A 24315-nucleotide genomic window follows, 5' to 3' on the forward strand; every position below is an offset into this window, starting at 1 on the left:
GAATGTGAAGGTGAAGAAAAAGAAATGAAGTACAACAGGACTTGACACTTCTTTCACTGGTGCCATGTCCCGCACTGACGCAGGGTCGGCATTGTTAGGAACGGATTTGGCAAGGTTAGTGGAAAGGGGTGGCCGGATGCCCTTCATGCCGCCACCCCGTACCCCCCGGGATGGAAGTAGCGTACCCCAGCTGTCTGCGACTAGTGTAATTCATGGAAGAGTGCGAACGTGTTCAGATGTCTGTGGGCCGTGTAACTGAGGCGGAATGTGGGGACCAGCCCAGTATTCACATAGCGGGATGTGGAAAACCGCCTAAAAACCACATCCAGGCTGGCCGGCACACTGACCGACGTTGGTAATCCGCCGGGCGGATTCGAACCGGGGCCAGCATGCCTACCCGAGTCCAGGAAGCAGCGCATTAGCACTCTCGGCTAACCTGGTGGGTTACAACAGGACTTGACCGTATACCAACCTAACTCTGCACTGTAACAAGTTGTCTCTGCGCACTATGTTAGGCTGTAGCTTTGTAATAAGAGATTTGTATTTTATCCTTTTTCCAGCAATTACAATTAGGATTATTAAATTTATGCTACCTAACCAATTTTCCCTTTTCAGTTTTGTAAGATTTTCCTACATTTCTCTAAAATAGGAAAATCTTACAAAACTATCTCTTACTCCATGTAAGTATCAACTATGAATCCAATTCTCTGAAAATGTGCTCAAGATTCTTGAAGAAAATGACGCCCAAGTGAACAACATATCGACAAGTGACAAGATGCGCTTCAGCCTCAATGGTTTTGACAATAAACAAAACTTCAGGGGGAGATTCCTGTTTGCTTCATTAGAACCTGCTTCATGCTCTATGAAAGTCACAGTTTTGTACACAGTTCAGCGAATGGCATGTTTGATTCTTGTGTTCAGCCAGTTTAAAGGTGGGCACAGAAGAAGTGCTTGCCTTGGGAGCACCCAGTACTTCGTTGCCAAGGACATTCTACATTATAATTCAAGGGACTCCAGTGCCTGATACTCTGTGCAGGCCATTTGGATCCTACCAACCAGCACAAAATGAATGGAAAGGGGGGAGGAGGGCTTTGTTAAGCTTAATAGGATTGCAGGTTGTGGGAATATTTTTGAGAACAAGTTTCCATCTCTGGAGTTCTTGAAAGCTAGTGGTAGCTCAGTCTGAAGTTTGTAACTAAGATGATCATTGGTAAACCTTCTCTGATGTGTCCGTTATTCCAAGGCATATGACATGTTTGTGTGATCGCCAACTGCTGATATCACTTAAGACATTCCTGTCACTGCCCATAGAAATTACAGGCACATTGTGAATTCCGTAACTGAGGCTTCTTGAAGAATCTGGTTGCAAAATCTATGACAGTGTTTCTGAAAGCAATGGAATCCGATTTCCTCCTTTGTCTTATAAGCAGAAGCAGCATAGAGAAGTCAAAAACGTTTATGATGTGTGGGGAATTGCAGCAGTCACTTTAGCCCAACTGGGATGTGTTAGCCACATATTTGAATTGCATTGTCTGGTTACACAGTATGTTAAAGTAATTTCCAAACATATGTCATCAAACTCTCACCATTTTAGTGATATGTTTTGACCATCCAATCACATTGTCCACCTCACTAACAATTCACTGCAGTTAAATGGCAGACCATGCAGATGTTGGGGGCCAATAAACTTTGTCACCACAACCTCCCTGCATATGCTGGTTCTGGCATTATAACTGAAGATTTACATCTGTCCAAAAATTACTGCCATAGCTGTTTTCAATCATTGTTTCCATCACTTTCATCCCTTCACTGATGTATTGCTCTGTACAAATTCGGTGCTGAATTGTTTTAAGCTAATAACCTAGAGAAACTAATAACATTTTCATTTTATTTCAGGTACCTAACTGCAGGCACAACAGCTGCTTCTGCAATCAGTTACATTATTTCTCAAGATACATACAAATATTTTAGAACAAAAAAATGAAATTAAACTCTTATAAATACTGAAGATGTTCAGTTTAGCATTAATGCTAATGTTGAGCCACAAGAGAAGACTGGTAATCTCTAAACATTTCAGAGGATTTATAATGAATCTTTGCTCTTGAGTAAGAGCTATGTTTTTGCGTAATAAAGCAATATCAAGGTACAAGCAAATTCCTCTATGCATTCTGAAGAACTTTAACTGTGGAGAGAGCACATATTATTGTGAGTTTTGTTGATCTTTGTGCTAAGGAATACTTGCTCATATCTAACTGAAGCACTGTGATATGAATTTTTAAAGGTAGTTTGTGAATCAATCGGATTTGTGGACTATGGCACTGTAGATATGAAGACAATTTTTTTTTGTTCTACTTATTTTTAAGAAAGTTCTTTTGTACAGGAAACCATCATTAAAATATAAAACAATGTGTCTAAACTACTTGAAGTATTTATTATATGCAGTTTTTCATTCATTATTCCACTGATAGAAAACAGTATGTGTGTTCAATCCTTTACCTCTTTGATTTGATGTACTTTTTGTGTTACTATATTGTTTATTATGTGACATATAAAATTGTAGATTTTTTCAACAAAGTTTTGAAAATAGTAATTAATTTACTTCGGCAGTACTGCTAAACTCGGTAACATTGTCAAAGGTTTCTTATTTAGTGCCTTTTTTTCATTTGCCTTGAGTACATGAATACCTCAATTTGTTTTTGTACAAGGTACAACACAGCACAATATTTTCTACACTAACACAATGATGATGATGATGATTGGTTTGTGAGGCACTCAACTGCACAGGTATCAGCACCCGTGCAAATTCCCAACCTTTGCTCAGTCCAATCTCGCCACTTTCATGAATGATAATGAAATGATGAGGACAACACAAACACCCAGTCATCTTGAGGTAGGTGAAAATCCCTTACCCCGCTGGGAATCAAACCCGGGACCCCGTGCTCGGGAAGCGAGAACACAACCGTGAGACCACAAGCTGTGGACACACTGACTCAAAGGTCAAAGGTTGCACACATTTAAATTTTTTTATTGAAAAAACACCTATTATGAACCTACAAGAAATTTAGGAGTTTGATACATTTCATAAGCAAATTCTTCTGTGTGTGATGGGTCAAACTCCAAACCTATATAATCCAGTTCCAAACTGAAAGGGCCATTAATTTTGTCTCCAAGAGATATTCCCACATTTGTAACTTTGTCCAGTGGAATAGGGCATTGCTTGTCTTGCAGACGTCCTTTGCTTGCAAGAATGAACTTTGAAAAAGGTATCTGAAAAACAAATACATAAAAACTTAAGGAAATAATTTGTTGAACAATTAATAATTTATTTAATGACACTTTCTTTTACAAAAAAATGGTTTGGAATAGGATTTATTTCTCTAACAACATCCATTTCTCCAATAATTTGTTCTAATAAAGTAGGAATTGTAAAAGTTTCTTATCAAAATTTAATAGTTTCCTAAATTATTTTAGAAGTGTTCTGTAATCTAGCAAACCAGTGCATTCAAAATAAAATTTCCACAGACAAAATTCTTCCCAAAGAGGTTACACAGCACATTATATTACAAACAGAGAACCACCTGCTGTACAACTCTACCTTTAACTTATTAAACAATCTATATTTAATTGTAGTTTCATTTTATGACCATTTTCATCAGGCAGATTTTAACCACTGTTGCTTTTATTTTCTCTGTTGGCAGTCTGTTGTCATCTATGTAACTCTGTGTCACATTTTTATACTTTTAGTACCAATTTACCTTTTTCATACAAAATACTTCTTTTTTCTTCTTTCAGATAATGCTTCTTCATTTTTTTCTGGCCTTTCTAAATTAATTACAGTACTTCCTACTTTCTGTGGCATAGTGCAGATCTGATTTTGGCACTGAGTGTGTTCTGGGCGATTGTCCAATACATCTTGCAATAAAACAAATGAGAATATCTAAATATGTTACAACTATATAATGTTCTTTGTTTGATATTATTTCTCCAAGCTGCCTTTTCTCTTTGCTGTTGTCCTATGCATCTGCTTCTTTCCCTTCTTAGTTTCTTCTAATATAAATACCTCCACTGCTTTCTTGCACATCTATTTTGCCTCATTCTGTTCATTACTGTCATATCATAATTTTTATTTGTTTAATTTCTGACTTTTCCCCAATTCTCTTACCGTTTTTGTATATTTTCTCTCTCCTGTGTCACCTGTTGCTGCTCTCTGTACACTATTTTCTTTTAGCTATAATGAATTCTATTACACTGTATGTTCATTCCTTTTGCAAATATGCTTGTATAGATTCAAAACTTCATTCTCATATATTTTTTCAAGTACACACACACACACACACACACACACACACACACTGGAGTTTTATTTTCTGCCAACAAGAAGGCCCAAGATCAGGTTGGGGAAGAATGGGAAAAGAAATCAGCAGTTTCCTTCTCAAAGGAATCACCCTGGTATTTGCTTTAATTCATTTAGAGAAACCACAGAAAACCTAACTTAGGCTATGCAGATGGAAATTTGAATTGCCATCTTCTTGAATCCAAGTCCATTCTCTTCACCACTGTAGCACCTCACTCCAATCTGGCATCATTTTTGGCAAAGTCTGTAAGATGTCTTCACCACTGTAGCATTTCACTCCAATCTGGTATCATTTTTTGCCAATGTCTATAAGACTTTAACCCATCTCTGAAGATCTCGTTGTCGACGGTATGTTAAGCTTTAATCTTCCTTCCTTTCTCTTAAGATTGTAACCTTGAAAGTACATGTTTCAGGCTACAGTCCTTCTCTCGCTAACCTCCTCATTTGCAATCACAATAATCTTTTCCTATCACCATACTCTGCCTCCTCTGCTTATACATTTATTCTGGCATTTTTCACACCAAATTCTTGAACAGCCTGTACCTCATGTTCTACTGGAGTGTGTCATTTACTGAGCCAAACTCTAAATTGCATTTAAAAAATCTTCAACTGATAATGTTATTATACATACAACTTGGCTACCTTAACAATAACATTCTTACATCTGATCCGCTCTGGCTCCAAACACACTGACATGGCCAGTTCACAAGCATCTTCTGCTCCAATGTTGCACAGGTATTAGTGGCTGGAAGAAAGCTCAGCACTGTTACCAAATCTTGTATGCTGCTTTGGCATAAGAGTCTTCTCAGAATAGGTAATGGTGGCTCTCCTGCCTCAAAACATAAGCTGCCCGTGGGACGTGTCCTATAATCTCTTTGTGGTCTAGTCGGTGCCTTCACGGTATATCAAATCCATAATGTTTTAATATTTTGGCCATTCTGATCTATTTACCTTGCAGCCAATATCCAAACAAGACCAAAAAAAAAAAACACTTCATTATATTCAATACTTCATGGGCTGTTACATGTTATACTGGAGTTTACTCTGTCAGTGATATTTGTATGTCTGGTTGTCAAGACAGCTACATAGGTATTTGTTGTATTTGCTATCAACTGTCATTTATGCTGAATAGGTAAATATGTCTTTTAGTTTATATTATTCTATTACAGACCTGAAGAAGGTATTGTTAAACTAAAACTAGTAGTCACCATAACAGCAACGCAACTGAGACAGTAGAAAACAAAGAATAATTTCAATACCAAAGAAAGAAACTAATTGCAGTGCCACAAAATAACACTAGTGTTCAATTAATTAAGGCTACTTGAAGAACTATGAAAAATAAAGCAAACCACAGAGCCGTGAGTGATTCAATAAATTACGATACCTTTGTAAGCTGCCAATATGGGCCACCACGAGTGTGTAAGACATATGTGTACATGTCATTCCACATTATGTCATAGTACCCAGCAGTAGATAAGTTTAAAATATAAGTACGTCCATCACCTCGCACTTTCAGTACTAAATGCGTGTACATGCACCAGTTGTAGTATGCATCCCTTTTAAATGATTTCTGAAAGAAAAATGTAAGAAGAAATAAACATGTAGTTTAACCAAATATTAATGTAAAGCAACATAAAACTTTTCAAATATGTGTACATTTTGGGAAAACATACAGAATGTAGAGAACATGACAAGGTCAAGTTATAAGTATCCTGATATTTCAGAAAAAAAGAAATGGGGTAGGAGTTTTGAATGTGGTACACAAAGGGAAACATTAGAATGCAGGTTTAAGTGGGACATAAACATAAGGAGTGAGCAACAATTAGGCACCATCTAGTTCATGAGAACTGACAGAATAGTCCAAGCATGCAGATCTAATACTGCTGGGAAATCGTGGAATTCTAATAAAGGACTTTGGCGGAACTGATGGGTCTTCTTAGATTATTGGTGAAACATTTCAATAAGTGTTTGAGTGGTATGGTACCAGAAAAGTCCCAATGTTGCATGGTAAAGAGTATTTTACAAAGATGACAGTGTGCACAAAAATAATGGTTCATCAATAACCATAGTATGGCTAAACTTAGTTGTCATGCTGGTAGGTCCTTAGACAGTACAGGTAACTTAGCATCAGAGCCCTAAAGTCATAACCAATCTTGGTGAATATCTCATATTCCAGCGTTTTTCTCATGTTTTAGTGCACTTGCATGGGAGTACTGCTGCTTTCTGTGTTGGCTCAAATTTTCTCCTGAATTTCTACCAACAAAAGAAGCACAACCCATGGATAACACTTCATATATGGTAGCGAATATTAACTCCGTGGATCTGTAGGTGGTTTGCATGAGACACTACAACCATCTACTTATTCTACTTGGCATGCTGTTTAAAGAACAAAGGTGATTAACTGCAGCACAGCTAGCCTGAATAACAAAGCCAAACTCTACCTATGATTGCTGATTTTGTCGCACAGTTTCCAAGATCTGCCAATCCAGTTATGGTGAAATGTGCACTAAAGTAAAACTATGTAACCAGTAGGAAGGTCAAGTGCCTAATTGAGCTTAGCGAGAAAAATATTGCTGTTGTGAGAGACTGGATGAGGCTGGTGGTGGTGGTGGTTTTACGGCACTCAACAGCATGGTTATAAATGTTCTTTTTGAGTGTGAATGTATGCATTTAGACAAACAAAGTCTTTCTATGGAAGCAATAATCTTGAGGTGCAGCTCGTGAGAAAACTGTCCAGCAACGTTTATGAGGAGAAGGGAGGCTGCCTGTAGGAGCCCTATCTGCACCAAGAACCGAACTTCCCAACATATGCCAGTGCCTACACTGACTGTTCTATAAATGCTATCTCAAGATCAAGCGTTACCCATCAGTCCCTCTTTTACACTGAACTAATGACAATAAAAATCATTAATGACAATTCAAATTACTGCAATCTGAAATCAGCACTTTATTATGAGTGAATGTTTAAACATATAGTTGAATAAGAAAGAACCACATGTGTTGATACATTATTTTCATTGCAATTGTCCCTAGCTGCCATGCTGGTTTAGACATTTCCTTGCAGTCTCAGATGACCTGGTACCTACCAGAAGACTACTTCATTTACCTGCGGTTGTATTAAGTGTATGGAGCCTTTGTATGTATTGTACCCCCATATATGCCAAATGGTCCCTTGAGCACTTATGAAATCAGAGCTGATTAAAAAATTATTTACTGTCTGCACCTCATAGAGCTCTGCATGAGACAAGACAGTGTCAGGGGAGACTACAGCTTGGACCCATTGTGTAAATATCTCCTTAATTTCAGTATTCATTTAAAACGTTTATTGAAAAATAAAATCTGATGTAACAGATTTCTTGTACTAAAACAAAATTTAAAAACATACTCGACCTCACTAGTAACTAGGGAGGATATTTGCTCCAACCGTGTGTTAAAACATTCAGGTTTACCTCAACAAGTGTAGCACATTGCTCCTTTGCTCTAATCCCAAACAATTCACACACACACACACTCCATGAGCAATTTCTGCCAAATGTTGTATTCCTTAGCCTCAGCGCAACGGCTAGGTGTGTAACTTGTCCTGAAGACTTCTCTCATCGTTCTAATTCTCCCATGATGAACAGAATCCAAAGTCTTTAGGTAGGAAGATAATGCAGGTATAGTCTACATTTACAGCTACATTGGTACTCCGCAAGCCACCAAACGGTGTGTGGCGCAGGGCACTTTACGTGCCACTGTCATTACCTCCCTTTCCTGTTCCAGTCGCGTCACTATTCAAGACTGAATGAAGGCTCTAAAATAATAGCAGGGAGGACTTGTCTACTCTCCCGTACCTGCCCAATGGCACTTTTTCAGGTGCTATATTGACTTTAAGGTGATGATACATAATATATCCGCTGTCCGGTGATGATACATAATATATCCGCTGTCCACGGATAGGAAAATCTCAGAGTGTGAGTTATAGCGGTTTTATTTAAACTAAAGTCTTTCTTCAAAATTTACAAAACAATATTCGTGAGGTAGGACTGATCCTCCAAGACTACCAATAACTAAATCAGAGATTCTTCCAAACATAAACTGTCTGTAGTAACCATACAACTTCACCAAACCAAGCCCCGGGCGTCTCGTGAAGAGCAGCGCGGAGTCCACGTTGCCATCACCTGAGTCCGAGAACGAGTAGAGGCCCTGCGAGGATGGCTTTGGTACACTGGTGGCGGTGGACGATGACGCGGCGGCTACGATGACACCAGTGGGCTCGCTCGGCATGAACTGCCTCTCCAGGCTCTTGCGCCAGCCTAAATACTGCTTGGCGCATGGATATGGCTGACTCTATTTGCAGTCACGTGTCGAGCGGAAGGAAAGAGGTCCACGGCTGTAGCGACTTGCGGCGCCGTGGACGCCTCCTGGTGGTCTCTGGGAAGCGTCTGTGTTTCCGGGACGACCGGCCAGGCTGACCCCTGCTCGGTCCGGGGCCCGCTGTACCAGTCTGCTTCACGGGAAGCGAGAGTTGCAGGCGCTTAGTCTGGACACAGTAATACAGGCATAAGCTGGAGTGGAAACTTACCCTTTACCAACCCCAGATGAATCTCTTCAAATAAGGCCACAATATTTTTTTCAGTAAAACAGAGAGGCATATTTTCACATTCCCTTGGATGCAGCATCACAAGCTTACCTAGTACTCAATAAGCTATACTGCCTCTACTGTAATAACTGGTTACCTTTCAGTATCTCATCAGCCCTGTCATATTCCATTGTTGCCCACATCAGTTACTACAAGGTATTCCATACTGTTCTGGATACTTATATGATATCTTTGTTACAAGTGTGATTCTAGATGACCGCAGTGCAACTCTGAACTCTCATTCCAGAAGCTGGCAGCAAGCTGCACACATGTTCTTTCATGCAACTGCCTTGACATATTTGGGGTTAAAACTCTCAGCCAATGGACTCAAACCAACAGAAGATGAGAGGCTCTCACTATCATCTCGCAGATCAGAAATTTAAATTCTTCCTTTACAGATAGAAATGCTGGACAGAAATGTTATGTTGTCACAGACAACTGACTGTTCCTTACCACATTTAGTCTTGAGTATCACTTACCAGACCAGATCGCCCATCACTTCCAACGCTGTACTTGTTTGATTTTTACTATTCTACCCACTAGCGGGCAGCAACATTACACACTAATGTGGCTGTGCTGCCCCTTTTACCCAGGGCCCTGCCCCAGCTTTTGACCAACAGCAGTTAGTATGTTTCCAGCTAGACTTAAAATCGTATTCAGCCAATTAAGCTTCCCCGTAACATTACACGACATTACAACAACCACCTGCAAGCACCCAATGTTACATCACCTCACTCACTTTCTGCAACACGGGTGGCCTCAATTTTCATCCCTAATGGTCACACTGGAATCAAGTGCACCTGAATCAAGGGATTCTGTAGTGGGTCTCAGATGAGAATCACTGCTGTGTTTTGATCCCTTCCCCTTCTTCAGGCATGAATGCTGTGCCAGCTGAACGCTGCCCACTGGGATGCGTCCCAGATAAAAAGTTTGGCATGACAACACATGTTCTAACCCAATACTGACTCCGAAATCATGGACTTTGTCCACAAATATTCTGCCTCTCACGCCCATCAAGCTTAGCCTCCCTAGCAGTTTCTCCCTTGCCTGACACTGTGGACTTTTTCCACCAATGTTCCATTTTCCAAGCTCATCAAGTTGCTAGATTTCGCCGGCCCATTTTTGGCCACACTTAAGTGTGGCATTTTAATACGGTGTCGCCAAGCTGAGATATGTGCAAGTCTGAGTACTAATTTTTGCACTATATTTCGGAGTTAGATTGTTACATGTCACAGTTAATTATCAGTTAGGACGAGACAGAAAGTGTGATGTGGCAACTTGTCATTGGACCACATTTAAGATGAGTACAATTTTGAAATTTTAAAATTACTTTTACTCAGACTATTATTTTTTCAACTTTCTTTTGTCTTGTGGCTGTCAATAGGTAGGATAATTGTGAATTTACATGTAATGATAATTGGTTAGGTAGGTTAGTTTTCATGTTTTGTGTCCAATATTATCTTCAAATACGGCAAGCATGGAAACTCTGGATACAACTGGAGTGGTTTCATGTACTCAATGCCTTCAATCTTCAGCACCTGTGACAGTCATCTCTGGTATCACATTTCTTAGGATTTTCTCTCAGGCCTCAGGTTTATTAGAAAGATTGTCTCAACTCTTGGATCACAAGTTTAAAAGTCAGAATAATGGTTTAAAGAATGAACTTACAAGTCAAAACCAGGACCTAAAAAAGAGTATTGTTAATCTAAATGACACTGTTAAGGCAATCGAAAGGAAAATTCAGGCTATGCAGGAACAAGTAGTAAACTCTCAAAACTTAATCAATTACATGAATTGACGGCCTTAGAAATCCAAACAATAAACAATAATGTTGATAATGTATGGGTGTGTGTGCAGAATGTTGAAGATGTTATTCCTAGTGAGGTAGGTAAAAGGAACTCTGAATAAAAAATTATGCACGAATATATAGAGCAGGAAAGTGATTCCATCAAACAGAAACTAAAACTAAATAATGATCAAATTAGTAACCATACTACCAGTGTTAACAATAAAATTGAGACTTACCTCATAAATACTTCCCTGGGGATCTTAAAATACACCCAGTGCACTAGCTATGGCAATGTAAAGATAGTTTTCCTCTGAACTTGCCTGATTCTGTGAAAATCGAACTACCCAAATGTTTTCTTGATGATGAAGTGTTGTCATGGGCTAATCAAAATGTAAAGCCAAACATAATATTTAATGAATTCGAGCAGATGTTTTTGAATAAATTCTGGTCTGAAAGCAAACGGGTGGGCATCGAAAGAGCATTTTTGAACAGTAGTAGGTATAGACCAGTAATCTCTTGATGTGAGAATTTTGTGACAAACAATTATGTAAGCTTGCTCATCTGAACAAACCATTTGTTGACCTTATTGACGCCTTGAAAAGACCTCTACCAATGAGAGCTCATAGGTGCCTTGATTGCAGTAATGTTACTTGGTTGTTTATTTATTTATTTAGATTTTTTTGCGTGGAATTATCAATATGATGGCTTTTGCAAATGTCAAGAGCAGTTACAAACATAAAATATATTTAGATCTTAGCCTTACAGATAGTAATTAAACAGTAAATTGATTTTTGTCAAAATACATTACTTCTTACACATATTAATACAGCCAATTATTTTTTATAATTTATTTTACAGCTCTTAAACTTAACCATTTAAAATTCGTTGTGTGAACACACACACTTCAATTAAGAATTCTTTTAGTTTTGATTTGAATTGCTTTTTATTACTGTTTTTCATGGACTCTTGGCAGTTTATTATACCATATTAGTCCAGTAGTATATGGGCTCTGGTCTGTCATTTTTAATCTTATTCTTTGTTGGTAGTAATTCTCTTTGGACCTGGTGTTGTGGTCATGTATATCACTACATTTAGTTGCTTCAGTTTTCTGTGAGGCCAAAAAAGTAATTAATTTATAAAGATACAAAGAGTATATGGTGAAGTACCTGTGTTGTCTGAAAACATCACACCAAGAGTCCTTACAGCCTAGTCGATGTATTGTAGCAATAGTACTCAGTTAAGGTGAATGTCTGCAGCGCGACCCCATATTTCTATACAATAGCTAAGATAGGGAGAGATTGCCCCATAAAACACAGTTTTAAGCATGTGGGTGGGTACCATTTTGGGCAGTTGGCTAAGAATATTCAGTCCATTGCTGACTTTTTGACATACAGCATTAATGTGGCTAATCCACCGGAGGTTTGAATCCAGATGGACCCCTATGCTGCATACCTCATTTATGCAAGAGTGGTGTGAGCTGCCAGTTGTAAATATTAGCATATGGGATTTATTTACATTGACCTTTAATCCTTGTGCATGAAAATACGAACTTAATTCTAGTACCCCGTTACTTGCTGAAAATTTCAGTTCCTCACAATCTTTACCATGAAATAACACTGAGGTGTCATCAGCATAATTTACAATGTGCGAGTTAAGTACATCATCATTAATATATGCTAAAAAGAGGAAAGGCCCAAGAATTGAGCCTTGAGGGACTCCCTATGTCACTTTTTCACTTGTGGATTTAAAAGTTAAGATCTTATTCTCAATTTGATGTATAAGTTTGGTACACTGCTTCCGATTAACCAGATAGGTAGATAGAAGTTTCACTGATGCATCACTGATATTGTACGCCAGCAGTTTTTTAAAGAGAAGCTCATGGTTTACCGAGCCAAAAGCTTTGCTCAGGTCAAGGAATATTCCGGCTAAGTCCAGACCCCCTTTCTATATTGCTATATACTTCATGGAAGAAACCAGTAACAGCAGTGGCTGTGCTTAGGTCTTTTCTAAAACCATGCTGCGACTCGGTAAGCATTTTGTGTCTTGAGAAAAATGTTGTGAGTTGTGATACAATAACTGTTTCAAATATTTTACTGAAGTTAGGGATTAGTGAATCGGTCTACACTCCTGGAAATGGAAAAAAGAACACATTGACACCGGTGTGTCAGACCCACCATACTTGCTCCGGACACTGCGAGAGGGCTGTACAAGCAATGATCACACGCACGGCACAGCGGACACACCAGGAACCGCGGTGTTGGCCGTCGAATGGCGCTAGCTGCGCAGCATTTGTGCACCGCCGCCGTCAGTGTCAGCCAGTTTGCCGTGGCATACGGAGCTCCATCGCAGTCTTTAACACTGGTAGCATGCCACGACAGCGTGGACGTGAACCGTATGTGCAGTTGACGGACTTTGAGCGAGGGCGTATAGTGGGCATGCGGGAGGCCGGGTGGACGTACCGCCGAATTGCTCAACACGTGGGGCGTGAGGTCTCCACAGTACATCGATGTTGTCGCCAGTGGTCGGCGGAAGGTGCACGTGCCCGTCGACCTGGGACCGGACCGCAGCGACGCACGGATGCACGCCAAGACCGTAGGATCCTACGCAGTGCCGTAGGGGACCGCACCGCCACTTCCCAGCAAACTAGGGACACTGTTGCTCCTGGGGTATCGGCGAGGACCATTCGCAACCGTCTCCATGAAGCTGGGCTACGGTCCCGCACACCGTTAGGCCGTCTTCCGCTCACGCCCCAACATCGTGCAGCCCGCCTCCAGTGGTGTCGCGACAGGCGTGAATGGAGGGACGAATGGAGACGTGTCGTCTTCAGCAATGAGAGTCGCTTCTGCCTTGGTGCCAATGATGGTCGTATGCGTGTTTGGCGCCGTGCAGGTGAGCGCCACAATCAGGACTGCATACGACCGAGGCACACAGGGCCAACACCCGGCATCATGGTGTGGGGAGCGATCTCCTACACTGGCCGTACACCACTGGTGATCGTCGAGGGGACACTGAATAGTGCACGGTACATCCAAACCGTCATCGAACCCATCGTTCTACCATTCCTAGACCGGCAAGGGAACTTGCTGTTCCAACAGGACAATGCACGTCCGCATGTATCCCGTGCCACCCAACGTGCTCTAGAAGGTGTAAGTCAACTACCCTGGCCAGCAAGATCTCCGGATCTGTCCCCCATTGAGCATGTTTGAGACTGGATGAAGCGTCGTCTCACGCGGTCTGCACGTCCAGCACGAACGCTGGTCCAACTGAGGCGCCAGGTGGAAATGGCATGGCAAGCCATTCCACAGGACTACATCCAGCATCTCTACGATCGTCTCCATGGGTGAATAGCAGCGTGCATTGCTGCGAAAGGTGGATATACACTGTACTAGTGCCGACATTGTGCATGCTCTGTTGCCTGTGTCTATGTGCCTGTGGTTCTGTCAGTGAGATCATGTGATGTATCTGACCCCAGGAATGTGTCAATAAAGTTTCCCCTTCCTGGGACAATGAATTCATGGTGTTCTTATTTCAATTTCCAGGAGTGTATAATTTGAAACTACTACTTTACTTCCCTTCTTATGAATTGGCTGAATTACACTTATTTTTAAGGCATTTGGGTATATGTTTACATTAATACTATAGTTGACAAGATAGGTAAGGGGTTTAGTTATTTCATTGGTACATTTCCTTAACACAACATTTGAGATACCATCCCATCCAGCTGAATGCTTGTTCTTTAGCTTTTGTATTGTGTTAAATATTGAATTACACTTATTTTTAAGGCATTTGGGTATATGTTTACATTAATACTATAGTTGATAAAATAGGCAAGGAATTTATTTATTTCATTGGCACATTTCCTTAACACGACACTTGAGATACCATCCCATCCAGCTGACTGCTTTTTCTTTAGCTTTTGTATTGTGTTAAATATTTCCTGTTGATTCACCTTCATAAATCCGAGCTCTATATCATCTGTGACATCATTTGGTGTGCCAGCCTGTAGATCTATAATAGTGGCTGGTTGGTCAAAAGGAGAGAGAAAATGCTTATTGAATGAGTTACATTCTTCATTTGGATCTTTCACTAGATGGCCCTCATGTATAATGCTAACTGGTTCACTCTGTCCCTTGCTGGTGGCTTTAAAATGTTTATTGATTAGTCTCCAGGATGCCTTACCTACGCTGGCTGAACACACTATTGCATCATTATTTATCTGTTTCCTCAAGTGGAAAAGGTCTGTCTTAAAAGTTTTTTCGCTTGATTGTACTTTTCTGAAATATATGTAGCTTTGTTTCCTTATATAAACAGTCAATATCATATATATTTCTCCTCTGCTAACTTAATTTTGAAGGCACTGATGTTGGTGCTATTCAGGATCCGCTTCTTCTCAATTATCTTAGTTGCTGTTGGTACAACAAACCTTAAATATTCCTGACAGTAGCGATCTGAGTAATGGAAATCAACACTTTGAAAGTTAATACTCTTTTACATTTTTGTTGACTATTACATAATCTATCTTACTGGAGCTTGACTCTGTTACTGTAGTGTCAGAGTTCAATATATTTGTGAGACCATATGAGTTTAATAGATCTGTTATTTTTGGACCACAACAACAGCCATTTCAATTGTTCCTTCTTTGCAGTATTGTTCAACAAATGAGATTTTCTTAAATGGAAGATGTTCATTTACAAATATTGCCACCCCACCCCCTTTGTGTTGTTGCCCACAGTAACTATCTGCTAACACATAACCACCTAATTTGTAATACTCAATTTCATTGTCTTTTAGTCCATGTTCTGTAATTGCTAACAGGCTTGGTGAATTCACATCCACAAATACTTGCAGCAAAGTGAGTTTATGCCTAAGATACTGCACATTTAGATGCATGATATGTTACAACACTTTGTGACACCGTGTTCTGAATCCAATTATTACACAAGTTGTTAACACTGCACTGTAATGACAATTTACTCACTTCCAAGTCAGTTTATTTGGAATGTGAACAGGGTTCTTTCCAATCCAAGGGGTTTAGTTCCGTAAAATCATGTTGCTTGAAATTGAGCCTAAAACAACTTGTTGATTATAATCTAAGATGATTGGGTCTGTGGTTTTATGCAGCTCCTGACAATGTTCCATTATCTGGTTCACTAACCTGAGCTTTCCATTTCTGTTTAAGTGAAGTCTGTGCCTGGTATTTTCTTCACGTTTCAGTTTGCTTATGTCTAGCAAGTGCACATGATTTAGTTTTAGTTGTGCTCAATTTATGAATTAACACACGACCACTGCGGGACATCATGTCGCACTGGTAGGTTTATTAGGTTAACATTTGTGTTGTTCAGTTTTGGCAATAACTTCCTGTAAACTGTGAGTGCTGACTTGCTCTAATTTTTGTAAATATCATTGGCGCCACCAACGACTACAACGTGGTCATCTTTTTTCAGATTGTTTGTTTCTGATAAATTCTTCAATACAGCATTTAATGTAGCTCCAGGTTTACTTTTGCAAATATGGAATATTCATTGTGTAAAGCTTCATGAAGGGGATCTGAAAGACTCATAAATAACACTTTTTTTGGTTTGCAAATCACATTTAACAATATCAATACGACTGTTTTTGTGGTTATTTTCCACCACTGGTTCACTGTTTTCACTGTGTTGAATGTATTTTACCAGGAAGTGCAAATATAGTTAATGGCACTAAATGTCTTTTACTCACTATTACTCATTCAACTGTGTCAACTCTAATAGGTTACAGCCCCAGTGATGCATGTGGAATAAGTATATCCATAATATAGTAGCGAGAAAGTATTGGAAAAGTTCCAAGTAGTGCCCTTATGTGAAGTACGAGTTATCCTTACAAGACAAACACAACTCTTTTGTATTATTATTTACATTAAAAAAACAATCAAAGTTACTGTTAAAACAAGTGTGGCACAAATTCCGCAGATTGAAAGACTTAGGAGTCACGAAAACTATGCAATGTGGAAATTTGCAGTAGAAGCTTATTTACATTTGGATGACCTATGGGATGTGGTAGACAGGACAATGAAACCCACAGGTCAGACTTATTCAGGTAAGGATAGGAAATCAAAATCAAAGTTAATATTACTGGTTGACTCAGTGAATTATGTTTTCACGTTGAAAAAGCTGCAACAACGAAAGGAGTCTGGGACAAATTATGAAGTTCATTTGAGGATGGAGGTCTTACAAGGAAAGTAGGATTATTACTCAGGATACTACTCAGCTGGACAAATGCAAGAGCGTAGACGAACACATCAACAAAATAATAGCCATGTTCAACCGACTGAGAAACATTGGGTTTGAAATCGCTGATGAATGGATAGGGACACCACTGTTTGCAGGACTGCCCAAAAGGTATGCGCCTATGATTATGGGGCTGGAAAGCTCAGGTATACCAATCACGGACAATAGTGTTAAAATGAAAATTGTACAGGATGTAAAGAGTACTTCAAGCTGTCATGTATTTGACAAGGAAACTGTATCTGCTCTTTATTCAAAAAACAAAACGAAGAAAACAGTGAGGTGCTATAGATGTCAGAAAAAGGGGCATATTGCGTCTCCATGCAGAGAAAAAGTAAACCCAAGGTCAGACACGCAGCAAAAGAGGCTATGCTGCTGATAGTCCAGAGAGAGGGACCAATAATAAAGGTAAGGCACTCTCATGTTTTTATTCTTTTGGAGATGTGGGTAACTGACAACTGGAATGGATTTTAGACTCAGGTGCATCTACGCATATTGTTAAACACAAATCTCTTCTTTATGATGTTAAAGATAAGACTCATATGGGAATATGTACTACTGATGGCAGCAAGCTCCAATATCATTTGGCTGGGAAACTATACCTACATGTAAGTATAAATCGTGAACCCGATATGGTTATGGCACATGATGATCATTATGTAAAAAATGTTGCGCTAACATACTGTCTGTAGGGGAAATTGTCAAGAAGGGAAATACAGTCACTTTTGACATGCACAGAGCAAGAGTAATTAATGAAAATGGTGAACTGAGAACTGCAGCAAGTAACAAAAGGGGTATTTTTAAGTTAGATACCATTGACAGTAAACATAGATGTGTTAGTCATTCAGTAAACTCAGTGGAAGGTTTTTTATGGCACTGCTGACTTGTACAACTAAATAGAAAGAGTATGTCTTTAACAAGGGATATGGTAAAGGGAATACAGAATTATAGTGTATCCAAGGACCCTTGTGAGATATGCATGGAAGGAAAACAAGTGAGGCTACCTTTTAAGACTAGTAAAAGTAAATCTGCAGAGGTCTTACAGTTAATCCATACACACGTCTGTGGCCCAATGGAGCGCAAATCCATAGGTGGGAGTTATTATTTTCTTATGTTTACTGATGATTATTCACGATGTACTCATGTTTATTTACTATGTTCCAAAGACAAAGTGACACTTTTGAGGAATATCATACGGTTGAAAGGTGGATGGGAAAGAAGATTAAGATCATCAGGTCTGATAATGGGAGAGAATATATTAACCAGAAATTGAAGACACTTCTGGCAAAAATGGGAATCAGGCATCAAACTACCATAAAGTGCAGCCCATATCAAAATGGGGTTGCTGAGAGGGCTAATAGGACCATTGTCAGAAAAGAAAGGGGAATGACAACAGGAGCATGACAACAGATGCTGGATTATCAAAAGATTTTTGGGCAGAGGCGGTATTAACAGCTGTAGATTTGAACAATAGATCACCTACAAAAGCATAACGGAATAGCTCCTCCTATGAGATATAGGTAGGAAGGAAACCTGACCTAAGCAATAAAGGGTTTTTGGGCGTGATGTAATGGTGCACATTCCAAAACAGCTGAGAGGAAAATGGGGCCCAAAAGCTAAATAGTATATTTTTGTATGCTATTGTGAGAATCCAAAGGGCTATTGATTAATGGATCCATTGAATAAAAGGATAGTTACAAGCAGATATGTAGTATTCTTTGAAAATAGAAAGGACTCTGAAGAGGGCAAGACCACTAAATTAACTGCACCTAGTTCCAAGAATGAAACATTATGTGAAGAAGGAGAAAATGAAGAACAGGAAGATGACAGTCAAAGACAAATGGAGACTATTTATGATGACCATGAGTTTGAGGACGAATAAAATGAAGAGAACAATGTAAGGCGCTCTTCTCGCATACCAAAACCAAAAGAATATCCGGATTTTGAGATGTATGCAGCCCAGTCTTTTAATAATGAGCCAGCAACAGCAGAAGAAGCAATGTGTGGCCCGAACTATCAAAAATGGAAAGAAGCGATGGAGAGGGAATTGGAATGTTTATCTCAGAACGAAACCTTCGAATGGGTATATACGCCATCAGATAAGAAACCATGGATATTCACTTCGAAGAGCCCAAAAATTCATCACAAAGATATAAAGCATGACTTGTAATAAAAGGATATCTGGAAAAAAGGGGTAAATTACAAAGAAGGTTTTCCACCTGTAGTCAAGTATGCCTCATTGAGATATCTTTTAGCCTTGGCAGCAAAATGAAATTTAACAATTCATCATATGGATGCAAGAACAGCACATTTAAATGGGAAACTGGAAGAGAAGACATATTTCATTTCACCAAGAGAAGTCATGAAAACCAGACTGGAAAGGGAAAATATTTGGCATTTGTGAAAAAGTATTTATGGACTTAAATGGAGTGGAAATTGCTGGAATTGATGTCTACATAAAATTCTAATAAATGTGAATACAAAGCACTTTAAGGCAGAGCCCTGTATATACTATAAAGGGGGAAGAGAAGGAATAATAATAATAATAATAATAATAATAATAATGGCAATATGGGTGGACAACTTTTTTATCCTGACTGAAAATGAAAGCCAAATGAGTATGTTTAAGAAACAGCTTCAAACCAAGTTTAAGGTGCATGATTTGGAAAAAGTTAAACATTATTTAGGTATGCAGATCACTAAGGATGAAGAGAAACAAGAACTGAGCACAAATCAATCATCATACACAGAAAAAAACTTAAAGAAATTTAGCATGAGTGATTGTAAACCCATAACTACTCCAGTGGAAGTAGGGGTGAAGTTAAATATAAATGAGACAGATGTGGAATGTGATAAAAATGTTCCATATTTAGAAGCATTAGCGAGTCTGTTATATTTGTCTCAAATGTCACGACTTGATATTGCTTTTACCACCAACACAGTGAGCAGATTTTGCAAAGACCCAAAGGAAACACATTGGAAAGGATATTCCAGTATCTAAGAGGAACTTCCAACCACAATTTAAGATACCGTAGAGAAGGTAATGCAAAACTAGAAGGCTACAGCGATGCACACTGGGGGAGTGAATTGGGAGATAGGCACTCTACTATTGGCTGCTGCTTTAAATTCATGGGGTGGCGGGGGGGGGGGGGGGGGGGGGCGCACTTCATTTGATGGTGCTGTCAAAAGCAAAAAACTGTTACATTGAGTATCATAGAGACCAATATATGGTCGTATCTTACACCACGCAGGAAGCATTGTGGCTAAGAACACTAATATGTGAAATAGAACCCAATTTCATCATGGAACTTACAATGATCTTCTGTGACAATAAAGGAACTATTGACCTAGCTAAAATTGATGTCACCAGTGCTAGGACAAAACATATTGATATAAGGCACCATTTTATTTGTGACCAGATAGAGCAACAGAACATCGACGTGGACTACCTGCGCACAGAAGACATGTTGGCTGACCTTCTGACAAAACCCTTGGACAAAGAGAAGTCTGAAAAGACTGTGGGGTTATTTGCTGTATCTTGTGAAGGCAAACCACAAAATATATGTTAAAGGGGTGTGCTGGAACTGTGTGAACAATATATTTCGTGTGAGATGGCAGCAAAGTGCATCATGTGAAATATAACAGACCTCTGAGGTGCTATTGTACACTCTGAGTTTTATGTGTTTAATGCAATATTCCTTGGCTGTTGTGTTCAATGTATTTTACCTGGAAGTGCAAATATAGTTACTGGCTCTAAATGTCTTTTACTCACTATTACTTATTCAACTGTGTCGACTGTAATAATAAGCAAAATAGACAAAATTGTAACAAAAGTAAACGTAATACTTATAACAACAGTAATAACTGTAATAATAATAATAGGAATGGTAATGGTAATATTCAGAACAGAAATCATAGTAACCAGAACCAGGAAAACTTTTTAAATACCTTCACTTGGTGTTTGTCAGGTGGAGGAGGTAAATAATTTCATGACCAGGCAGTGAAAAATTCAGATCAAGAGGAGTGTGATTATGAGTGTGTATGTGACCATCCTGTTAAAGCAACTAATTTTGAAAGTAAGTTTTGGGATATTATAATTAAAGAGATGTACAGTGGTAAGAAATGTACTGTGTAACCTTATGAACTTGAAGAAGGAGTTTAGTAAAACTGTTTAACTCTGGATGTTCTGTGGAAGATGTAGATGTTCACAGTGATTTCTTTGGTATTGATATTTTAATGTACCCTGTGAGCAGGAGACTTTAGTGGCTAACTGTGATGAGGATGGGGAGGCTTATGCTGGGTCAGTAGTGGTGGAAGTGTGTGACACCCAGGTGAATGGTGTCAGCACTAATGAATGGTGTCACCACTAATGATTTAGCAGTTGAAGCTGAAGCTGATACGCTTAATATAGAAGAGCTGGACAGTATGGTTTATGCTGAAGCAATTGATCATGACCTGACCAGTGGTAAGGCTCAGGAGAGTCAACTTGTTCCAATCGACATTAGTGATATTTTGTGCGAATGCCAGAACATAGAACACAATATTGTGAGGTAAATACGAGGATTATTGAACATTTCAGAGATGTTGGTGAGGACGAGTCAAATTTAGCTCAGATAGTCAGTTTGCTGATCATTTTCAGGCAGTTTTTACTTGCAGCACTAATGAGTACACCTATTGAAGTCCAATCTGTAAGTCCACTCAAGCACTAGAAGTTATTCATGATGCAAGCACACAGGTACCACTTTGTCCTATGTAGCTATTTAATGATAATGAGAACCATTTGCAGAAAGATTTATATTTTGAAGATATAGAGGGTTATTTGCTTAGAGAAACTAACATTAACAAACAGCAGGATTTATGTGGTAGTCCGTACATCAAAATCACAGTTAGAGATTGGCGTGGTTATTGTTTGATTGACACAGGTAGCGCAATTTCTATTATTTCTAAAAACTTTGGGGATAGAGTTAAGCCTAGTTCTGAGTACACTGAATTTCCCATATCCTACAGATAAGTTTAGTAAAATTGGAAACAAACAGGCTTTAATAACATTTCATGTTGAAAATGCAGTTTTTGAGCAAGGATGCTTGGTGATCAGTGATCTCAATGGGAGATATTGCTAGGCATGGATTGGGTATTGAAAAACAACTGGGTAAAGATCTGAGTAAATTTTTCTAATGCCAACACACATTTTTCGGGTGGTACTAGATTACACTTAAAAGCTGGTGACACATCTGGTAATAAAATATATGGTTTTGACATTGGGGTAGAAAGAGGCTACATAGATGATGATTATCTGTCAAGTAATGATAAAACTGATAGGGGTTTTGATAAACTTGTTACTGACAAGATGAAAGAAGCTGACAACTTACTGGAGATGGGAAGTCAGAACTGGCAGAAGTGTTGAGATTCTATAAAGATCTATTTACTGAGAAACAAGGTAGAGTTAAGAAATATGCATGTAAGTTCAGGCTTAAAGACCTCCAGCCTTTCTTTATAAAACCATTCAGTTCCTATTTGTAAAAGACAGGTTGTGGAGAGAGAGTTGCAGATGATTACTGAAAGGACTACTAGCCAATACAATAAGACTTTGGTTGTTGTAAAGAAATAACTTGCATCGTCAGGGGGATGTACACTCTTTGTGCATCATACCACATTCTTCTCACACAAATCTAGATTAGATTAGATTAGATTAGTTTTCGTTACATAGATCCGTGCTGAGGAGATCCTCGTGGATGTGGAACATGTCAATTTTTCTTTTTTTTTTTTAAGCTGAAATAACAATACTAATAGTATGAATATATACAATACATCATTTGTTTCTATTAAGAAATTCATCAATGGAGTAGAAGGAGTTGGCCACTAGTAAGTCTTTCAGGCTCCTTTTAAACTGACCTTTATTTGTAACTAAATTTTTTATGTTTACTGGCAAATTATTGAAGATGAGTGTTCCTGAGTAGTGGACCCCTTTTTGAACTAAAGTAAGTGCTTTTAAGTCCTTGTGCAGATCATTTTTGTTCCTGGTATTGTATGTATGAACTGAGCTGTTTGTTGGAAAAAGAGATATATTATTTAGGACAAATTTCATTAATGAGTAAATATACTGAGAGGCAGTAATTAGTATACCCAGTTCTTTGAAGAGGTTTCTACAGGACGTCCGTGAATTTACTCCACAAATAATACGTATTACACGCTTTTGGACTCTGAAAACTTTTGTTTGACTTGAAGAGTTACCCCAAAATATTATACCATATGACATTATGGAATGAAAGTAGGCAAAGTATGCAAGCTTTTTCATTTTTATGTCGCCTATGTCTGCTAACACTCGAATTGCAAATACAGATTTGTTAAGGCGTTTCTCCAGTTCTGTGGTGTGCTCTTCCCAACTGAATTTATTATCAAGTTGTAATCCCAGGAATTTAAGACTGTCAACCTCTTATATCTGCTCTTCTTCGTATTTTATGCATATGCTGGGTGGAAACCTCTTACAGGTTCTGAATTGCATATAGTGAGTCTTTTCGAAGTTTAATGTCAGTGAGTTGGCTTTAAACCATTTATTAATATCCATGAAAATATCATTAGCAGATCTTTCTAGAACCACACTTGACATACTATTTATTGCAATACTTGTGTCATCTGCAAACAAAACGAACTCTGCTTCTGGCAGTGTAACTGATGAGAGATCATTAATGTACACAAGAAAAAGCAATGGCCCTAAGATGGACCCCTGTGGGACATCACATGTAATTTCTTCCCATTCTGATGATGACTGATGACTTAATTCACTAGTCCCTTCCCTTGCACTGACACCCTTTGTTTCCTGTTAGTGAGGTATGACTTGAACCATTTTGCAGCACTGCCCGTGACACCATAGAATTCTAATTTACTTAAAAGGATGTTATGGTTCACACAATCAAATGCCTTTGACAAATCACATTTGCCTTACTGAACTGAGTGATATGTGCACTGAAAGATTGAAATTTGTTAATTGGAGAACAGTGAAGTGATATTTGAGTTGATTACTCATTTATTTATATAGTGACTGAGATTTCATCACTATATGAGATGTTCACTCTTTGTGTATCATGCATGTCGCAAACTCAAGGTCCCTTGCTAATGTGGTATTTGCTTGTACAGTTTTACACATTCCTTATACGTGAGATTACACAAATCATTTCTTATGATGCTGGATACTATGGATTGTCAGTAGAACTGTGGAGGATTCAATAATTAAGCTTACATTATACTTGTTACTCAACCATTGGGACTATATCCATATACATGAATATAA

The 24315-nt window shown here is 38.8% G+C and overlaps 2 protein-coding genes across 3 annotated transcripts in view; one reads left to right on the forward strand and one right to left on the reverse strand.

Annotated features, from left to right (window-relative positions):
- LOC126193539 (probable cardiolipin synthase (CMP-forming)) overlaps positions 1–2419 on the forward strand; it is a 107256-nt gene extending 104837 nt beyond the window's left edge. For both annotated transcript variants that reach the window (XM_049932696.1, XM_049932695.1), the window contains exon 7: positions 1897–2419. In XM_049932696.1, coding sequence (XP_049788653.1) covers positions 1897–1984 — 88 coding nt within the window. In that variant the 3' untranslated portion in view covers positions 1985–2419. The remainder of the gene's footprint in view (positions 1–1896) is intronic.
- A 590-nt stretch (positions 2420–3009) lies between these two features.
- The window catches only part of LOC126193565 (complex I intermediate-associated protein 30, mitochondrial), a 56027-nt gene continuing 34721 nt past the window's right edge, over positions 3010–24315 (reverse strand). Inside the window, exons 3-4 of the mRNA XM_049932697.1 lie at positions 5739–5924; positions 3010–3267 (exon numbers count right to left, since the gene is read on the reverse strand). Coding sequence (XP_049788654.1) covers positions 3043–3267; positions 5739–5924 — 411 coding nt within the window. The 3' untranslated portion in view covers positions 3010–3042. The remainder of the gene's footprint in view (positions 3268–5738; positions 5925–24315) is intronic.

Source organism: Schistocerca nitens, chromosome 1 (genome assembly GCF_023898315.1).
Source record: "Schistocerca nitens isolate TAMUIC-IGC-003100 chromosome 1, iqSchNite1.1, whole genome shotgun sequence".
NCBI lineage: Eukaryota > Metazoa > Arthropoda > Insecta > Orthoptera > Acrididae > Schistocerca > Schistocerca nitens.